The sequence below is a fragment of the Paramisgurnus dabryanus genome, chromosome 10, assembly GCF_030506205.2.
Source record: "Paramisgurnus dabryanus chromosome 10, PD_genome_1.1, whole genome shotgun sequence".
Taxonomy (NCBI): domain Eukaryota; kingdom Metazoa; phylum Chordata; class Actinopteri; order Cypriniformes; family Cobitidae; genus Paramisgurnus; species Paramisgurnus dabryanus.
Window position 1 is genome coordinate 5,877,933 of NC_133346.1, and position 8,963 is coordinate 5,886,895.

Genomic DNA, 8,963 nt, shown 5'->3' on the forward strand with positions numbered 1-8,963 from the left:
TTACTTCGGTGGACTCACAGCACAGCTGGCTTCCTCCACCGACAGGAAAACCTCCCAAATCGAAAATGCTAAGCAAAACAGAGCATGGCCCATCTTTGTTGAAGTAGATGCAGCATATAGGTGTTTACCTGACCCACTGCAAATGTAAATGCCTACTGTATGAAGAAATGTGCCACTGATTTTTTTTACCTGATGGTAGAGGTTCTAGTGGACCAATAATAGTGCTTGTGGTCGAGTAGAATGGACGCATTGTTCAAATTTAGCTTCAGGCTACGCACAGCCTACGCATAACCTATGGCGTAGAACCGACTATAAATTACACTTAAGAATAAGTATAAAGGGGATCGCACACCAGCCGCGCAGCTCAGCGTCGCGCCACTCCGCGTTGAGTCGCGTCTAGGACAACTCGGAGGTATTGTAAACCGGAAGTGCACATTAAATAGCATGAGCTTCGTCAGATAGCGTCTACTTCAAAATGCAAAATAAACGTTAGCAGCCAATGTTAATGATTTGGGACAAATATGATGTTATTTAATGTTAAACTATTTGAGTGGCGCTGTGTGGCGCGACAGGGATTTGAGCAACTTCCTGAGTCACAGCTGGGCGGCGCGGACAGGTGCCACCTGGCGGCGCCGGTGTGCGTATACTCGTAGAAAACAATGTGTTCGATTTTTTTTAGAACGGCGCGGCGCTGAGCGGCGCGGCCGGTGTGCGATCCCCTTAAGAACAATTCATGTGTGACGCATGTGTTGTGAATTAGGTGTTTTTCTTTGGTATTTTGTGAGTTTAAATGTGCATGTAAATATGAAAAACATACTCAATTATTAGTTAATAAGACCAAATGTTCCCAAGTTACAACAGAATAAAGATATTGTAGTGGCCCAGTTCAGACCTCGAAACCCCTTAAATGCTGTGGCAGGAAGAGAGTTATGCATTAAAGAATGACCTCAAACCTCAATGAACTTAAGCAAAAAGAAGACTGGGCCGAAAATCTTCCACAGTATGTGAGATAGTTAATAATTCATTGAGAAATTGTTTACTTCAAGTTACTGTTACTAAAGGTGGCTCTGCAATTTATTGATCGCCACACATGACTTCTGTTTTTTGGTAAATAAACGATGACACTGTGTAATGTCACGTGTTGTTGTGCCCTTGAGGTTTTATTTCCTGTACCTTATTTTAAGACCTGCTAAGGACCTGGGGTCTCATTTATTAAACTGTGCGTAGGATCCTTACTAAAAGTCTACACATAAAAGCCAAAAATGCCATACACCAAAAAAATATTAAGACTTATAAAACAAAGCAATTTTCTCTTTATAAATCACATACATAAATCATCCTCACAACCTTTGCATGGGAACTGGCGTACACATAAAACGGGGCTGGAAACGTGTGTACGCCCCAAGCAGATCCAACAGCGCACAGGATTCTTTTGACCTCTTTGGTGGGGCTGGGGAGGGTCACCTTCATCAAGGCATTTTTGCTCCTCTACAGGTGCCCTGCCTCCATTGCCAGCACTATCAGATCCTTGCTGCTGATAGTTAGAAACAAGGAAAATGTCAATTAAAATTGCATTTAAATTTAATGTTGTCCATTTTATAAGGGGTCCAGGGCAGATGCAACATACAGCTTCTCTTTTAGATTTGCATATCTTTAAAGATTAGACAATCACATTTAAATTACCTTATGGCATCAACATACACAAACTTAAAATTAACAATAATGCAATCTGTTGTAAAATTCACACAAATGTTTACATTTTATATGTAGTACTAGCTGTTTTGTAAACATACCTAAACCTCAAGTTGTCATGCACGGCAGATTTGAGTTCCTTTATGACAGTCGAATCACTGGCAGTCGAGCGCATCTCATCAAGGAGCTGTGCGTGCAATGGTGCAATAATAGATAGAGTAGCGGAGTTCTCCCCAGACATTACCAGAGTTGCACTCTTCATCGGCCGAAGAGCTTTCACGATGTCCACAGTTATATCCACCTCTGTTAGAGTGCAAAGATCCTTTTCACTCCGACGGACTTCAGGAGAAAGAAGTGCGGCTGAGATTGCCGGCTGCTGCTCCAAAAATCTGTCGAGCATGTCCAACGCGCTGTTCCACCTGGTCACGACGTCAATTTTAAGTTTGCGACAGGGTAAGTTTAGTAGCGTCTGTTTTTCTTTGAAAACTTTGTTAGCGTTAGCGCTCCTGTGAAAGAATGTCACTATGCGCCTAACTCGACCTAGCAACCGAGAGATGGCCGGAAGTTTCAGTGCTGCTTGCGATGCTAGATTTATTGTATGAGCAAAGCAGCCAATATGGAGCAGCTCCATCATCTCCACGGCACGGATCATATTGGTTGCGATGTCGGTCACAATGATAGGGTCTTTATCATTAAGCCCCCACTCTTCCAATGCATCTGAAAGCAATGCGCATATATTTGCCCCTGTGTGGCTATCCTGCATAGCTCTGGTCTGCAACACATTTGAAATGAGAACCCAGTCATCTAAATAGTGGCAGGTAATTGTGACATATGTGTCTTGATGTCTTGACGTCCAACCGTCACATGTGAGGGCCACTCTGTCCGCTGACTGTAGCGACCGAGTAATGTTTTGCTTCACTTCATTGTACAGTCTTGGGATAATCTCTTCGCTCATCTGTTTGCGACTAGGAATACAATAACGAGGCTCCAGCACATTCAACATGTAACGGAATCCGTCATTTTTGACTATGCTGTATGGCCTTATGTCTTTGCAAATAAAATATGCAATTGATTCAGTGATCTTTTGTGCACGAGGTGAATTGTGAGGAAGTTTGCTTGTGAATGCATTTGAAATTTTCGGTTGTGTGCTCGGCTGAGGGGGCGTGGTAACGTCTGGGTGATGTTTGTCAAATGATTCCGCAGATTTGTAGTATTGCTGCAGTATTTTACCTCTGCATTACAAATCACGCATATAGCTTTGCTCTTGTTCACAACACTATCGTCGTCATCTTGCTTGCGAAATTTAAAATGCTTCCATACCTCTGACTTTTTCTGTGAAGGTGGCATCAACATTGACGAGGCACCTGAAACCGCCATTTTAAGCACTGAATGAATGACAGGCTCGCACCTCTCGCTCCTTGGTGACATCGCGCAAGGCAAAAAAGAGGGTGACATCTAGTGGAGAAGACTAGTAATTACATTAACGTTAATCTTACCTGAATGTTTGCGGAAATAAATATGGAAAAAATCGATTTGTGGCCTTGAGAATCGATTTTGAATCGACCGTGTAAAAAAAAACGATTAATCGAAAAATCAATTTTTTTGCCCAGCCCTAGTATTCATTATACCTATGTGGGGACTTAAATATCTAATTGTTTTTTATTAGAAGCGACATTTTAAAAGCTACTTGACAAAACAACACACAAACGGGTAAATACAGTAAATAACAGAAATCGATCAAGGCCTGAGGCTTTGTTATTAACATACATGTTTTGGTAAGTATAGAGCTATTAAAAAAAAAATCATTATGCAGCATCCAGAGTGGGTGGTAAATGGGTTGAGTCAGTCTGATTCAGATACAGTATAAATGAGAGAACAGTAAGGAGATCAGATCAAACTCCTATCAGGATGAGACTTTACTCATGGCCTATAAGAGAGAAGCTCATGAGACACAATACTGCTTTCCTGCCATTAACTCATCATGCATCAAGACAAAACGCTCCACACATGAATACAATATCATGTATGTGTTTTTTTCATTGCTGTCAGTATGGACTGTGTTTATGAATCTGCTGGTGATCATCTCCATCTCTCACTTCAAGAAGCTTCACACTCCAACCAACATGCTCATTCTCTCTCTGGCTGTTTCTGACCTGCTCATAGGACTTATTGTCATGCCCTTGGAGGCGATTCGGTTGATTGAAACATGTTGGTACTTCAAAGACACTATCTGTTACTTATTTTCGATTACCATGGGATTGCTTCTCTCTACTTCTCTGAGTAATTTAGTTTTAATAGCTGTTGACCGTTATGTGGCTGTGTGTCAACCTCTGCTGTACCCACAGAAAATAACAATGACTAGAACAATAATTATTATCTGTGTTTCCTGGTTCTCCTCTTCAACGTATAACATTTTAATTGTTATTACTACATCACCAAGAAAATACACATGTTATGGAGAATGTACATTAATGGTCACTTTTGTCGGGAAAATCATTGACCTGTTCCCGTCTTTCCTGTTTCCTTGTACCATCATTATAACTTTATATTTGAGAATCTTCTATGTCGCACATCATCAAGTGAAAGTTATAAACTCTCTGATGAGGAGTGGAAAACATCTAACAGAAGGTTCAGTGAGGAGGAAATCTGAGAGCAAAGCCGCTCTGACATTAGGAATCATTGTGACGGTTTATGTGTTTTGCTGGATTCCCTTATTTATCTTAACTTTAACACCAACCACAAGCATGACTTCTGTTATAGCCTATGTTATGTTATGGATGTTGTATATTAATTCAGCTCTGAATCCTCTCATCTATGCTATATTTTATCCCTGGTTTAGAACGTCAGTTAAACACATCTTAAATCTATCCAAAATATTTAAGGCAGCATAACTTCTATTGGTATTATAATAATAATTAAGTTTTGGATTTGCTTGCATTGTTTGAATCTGTCAATGTGGTTCAACACAAGATATTGCGCTTACATTTGGCAGGGCTTTTAAGAGTGGTTTGGCATATTACTAATAAACCCATCATGGTGCTTATTTGATTCCTGCATAGCTCAGTGGTAGAAAATTGCATTAACAATGCATAAGGTCATGGGTTTCAACTAAGGCAACACATACTGATAATAATCTATAATGTAATTTGTTTTGCACTGTAATCGCTTTGGATAAAAGTATCTGAAAAATGTATAAATGTTTAAGGAAACTGCAGGCCAAATATATAAAGTATAAGCAACATGTGTAATGGTGTATACTAATAAATACATTTAGTAAAAAGTACTTTTGGTCTTAAATCCATCAGAATCAACATTGTAGTAACAGATGAAACGAGCAAACATGCACTTACGTCTCAGGCACAATGCTCCCATTCTATAAAAATGCCCTATTTAGCTTGATTAGTAAATAAGGTTATAAATTATTTTGATGTGCATAATTGACTGTTGCTAATTGAATATTTCTCACATGATTTTGCATGACATGACACTGACCTGCATGAAGAGCAACTATTGCATCCGTCTGCCAATACTTAACAGATATTTAATAATGATTAACATGACCCTGAAGACCCTGCGTAAATTAAAAAAAAATTATAAACATAACTACATGCATCCATGTGCAGAAAATACACTGAACCTGTATTTCCAGCACTGGCCTAAAGTAGACACAACTCACAAAACCTGTAGGCTATATGAGGCAGGCCTAGGTTGCAATTCAGATTCGGAGGGAGAGGAGAGTGATATTATAGAAAGCTGTGTATAATTGTGAACTGTAAAGTAGCCTACATATGTGTAAATTGCTGAGTTAACAGTTAAGCATGAGATGAGTTCGAATATGCATTTTGCGTTCCGGCACCTACTGTATTGTTTTACAAATTAAGCACTGGTAGAGACTACATGCTAATTTGTATTATTTGCTCTTCTACAGTACCTCACACTTCTGAAAAATATCAGAGACATTTAAAAACAATTGTGTAAACACAGTTATGTCTAAAGTAAACAAACAGTTTGGGAAAAAGGCAGTTTTTACACATCCGGTTACTGGATCTGACCATTACTGTGCTAAAATGGCAGCAACCTAAAAAAAAAACAGCAGCCTACCTAAACTTAAAGCTCTGTTTTAATCTTGACGATGGCTGTTAAATTATAAGAAAATATTTTTTTTTATAATTCAATGGACCGGAGTCAATTATTCCACTTATACCACAGTTACCACAAACATTGCTCTGGTGCCTATTTTTCAGACATATGACAAGTTAGGTGTGTGACTTACAGAAAAATAATCAACACCCATGGGACATTTCTCAACCAATCAGAATAAAGCATTCAACAGCCCATGGTGGTATAAATAATTAAATAGCCTAATAATTTTTTCTTCACATAAAGAAAGTGCGTGTAAAGACAAATCTTTACGCTTTGATTCCTAACTTTTTAAATCTCTATGATAGCGTCTGCTTAAAGGTGCAAAAGAGGATGTTTGTTTTATACATTTTTGCAATATTACTTGAAACTGTCTTTACTAAATGATAAAAGACTATTTATTAGCTGCACTGAAAGTAATAATATTAATATACGTCATCTGTGCACAAGATAGGGCCTTAAAAACATCAGCCAATTGCTCATGCGGTCATCGCATCAGCGATTGGCCCTCTGGCTTGTCAATCACTGTCATTACGATCCTTGTGAGAGACGTGCGCTCTCCAGTAACTGAACACAGGCGACGCATGCGCATAGCGCATGAAACTCCGTCTTAAGTTTCGTTTTGTTTTCATTGTCGATGCTGCTTTCCTCCTCGAATTTGCACCACGGTAGAGAAGAAACTCGAAGGAGGACGCAAAAGAAAGACTTTTTTAAGCCGCTGGGAATAGGAGAAAATTGTCAGAAGAACGTAATGTAAACAGAGTCGTTATTGGAGAAACATTTCAACACTGGAGAGCAATGATGGAACAGAGAGGTGTCAAGACAGACGCGCAGTTCGCAAAATTCTTCCCGACAGGTAACAGTGATTATTCTTTCTTTGTGGAATAATTATTGTTGTACTGTTATTTAAGTATATTGACATTGTTCTTGTACTGTAGTTGTAAGGCAGTGACCAGTCTGCTACATGCTAGTTGAAATGGGAGTAGCGTCGACTGATCTAACGTTTTAACGTCTTATTTGTTTATTATCATCATTTCACATAATGAATCCACTGATGCGACACAGCATATGCCAGTGGTAAACAAACACTCGTGTTCAAATATTCGTGCACGAGTTTTGGAAGGCGTTCCCTAGAAATGAGCTGTGAAGGAGGGAGGCTGTTCTTACGCATGCGCTCATTTAAAAAACTCAGCAACCGTTTTTGGATTCTCAGTCGGCGAAAAACATCCTCTTTTGCGCCTTTAACGCCTAATGTAAATGTCATGTAAATGTAATGAGAAGTCCACACATCAATCACTTGATCTCTATTTTAGATACAAATGCACGTCTCTTGTTAAGTCAATGTCTTTGTTATCGCATTCCATATCTACTTCTTTTTACTAATGTTACTACTACTCCGGTGGACACACAGCACAGCTGGCTTCCTCCAAAGACAGCAAAACCTCCCAAATCTAAAATGCTAAGCATTACATAGCATTACCAATAATAAATATAATCATGATTTTTTTCAAGCTCTTTTGCTTTGGTGACAAACAGCTTTAAAATGTTATGTTGACAAGCGCTGCATTGCAGATATATGGAGCAATTATGCAAATTACCAACCTTGTGCATGTGACCGCTTATTTAGAACACTCCAAATTCACTAACGTAAAGGGCTCATTATAGTTGTGTGTAGGTCATACGACATAGCCTCATATATACTTCTGCATCGTCATCCGCGTCAATATACAATTACACATGCAGGCCACTAGTAGGCAGTGTCCACGCTTAGTAGCAGTGCAACAGCCAAATAAGAAGCAGCTTGGCCAGTAAACCCACAAACGAAGAAAAATCAGTCGCTTGTTGTGTATGATTTGAGAAGACCAGCAGTGTTAGAGATGGGAGAGTTTCTAGTAGATAAATACTGTACAGGTAAATACTGTAATAACAGAAATTGATCAAGGCCTAGGGCTTTGTTATGAACATACATGTAAAGAGCTATTAAAAGAAAAAATATTTTTTCTCATTATGCAGCATCAGAGTGGGTGGTGAATGGGTTGGTCAGTCTGATCTAGACATAATATAAATGACAGAACAGTAAGGAGATCAGATCAAAATCTTTACACATGACTTTACACATGGCCTATGAGACAGAAGATCATGAGACTCAATACTGCTTTCCTGCCATCAACTCATCGTGCGTCAAGACAAAACGCTCCACACATGAATACAATATCATGTATGTGTTTCTTTCATTGCTGTCAGTATGGACTGTGTTTCTGAATCTGCTGGTGATCATCTCCATCTCTCACTTCAAGAAGCTTCACACTCCAACCAACATGCTCATTCTCTCTCTGGCTGTGGCCGACCTGCTCGTAGGACTTATTATTATGCCGCTGGATGCCATCAAACTGATTGAAACGTGCTGGTACTTTGGAGACATTTTCTGTGGACTGTTTTTAATAACCATGGGGATGCTATTCTCAGCATCATTTAATAGTCTTGTAGTCATTGCTGTTGACCGTTTTGTTGCAGTGTGTTACCCTTTACAGTATGAACGCACAGTAACAACGACTAAAACTGTAATAGTCATCTGTCTCTGCTGGTTTTACTCCACAGCATATAATACTACTATTGTAACTAGCAACAATTTCTTTAATAGCTCACACAGAACAGATGGCTGTTATGGAGACTGTACCTTTGCAACTGGTCTGGCATGGAGAGTTGCTGACCAGATTGTGTCCTTCTTTTTGCCTTGTATTCTCCTAATCACTTTGTATTTGAGGATATTTTATGTTGCAAAACAGCAGGTGAGAGTTATAAACTCTCTGGTGAAGAGAGGTAAACATGTAACAGAACGTTCAATGAGGAGAATATCTGAGAGCAAAGCCGCTCTGACATTAGGACTCATTGTGGTCATTCATCTGCTTTGCTGGTTGCCAATCTATTTTTTTTCTCTGTGTACTACAGTAATTCCCGTTGCTGTCTTAAACTCCATTGTGTGGAGCATGTATAGTAACTCAGGTATAAATCCTCTCGTCTATGCTTTATTTTACCCTTGGTTTCGAAAGGCAATTAAACACATTATAACTCTTAGAATATTTATCCCAGCATCCTCCCTTGTTAATACTGTTATGGATCATCATTCATGA

At 39.2% G+C, this 8,963-nt stretch overlaps 1 protein-coding gene across 1 annotated transcript; it reads left to right on the forward strand.

The window, feature by feature from the left end:
• The first annotated feature begins 7,949 nt into the window (after positions 1-7,949).
• Positions 7,950-8,963, forward strand: LOC135746442 (trace amine-associated receptor 13c-like). The gene has a single exon (XM_065265097.1). It carries the CDS (start codon positions 7,950-7,952, stop codon positions 8,961-8,963), a length of 1,014 nt encoding a protein of 337 aa, XP_065121169.1.

Bases quoted from the DNA above. Each gene is read 5' to 3' on its own strand.
- LOC135746442 (XM_065265097.1), top strand. From the start codon at position 7,950: ATGGCCTATGAGACAGAAGATCATGAGACTCAATACTGCTTTCCTGCC.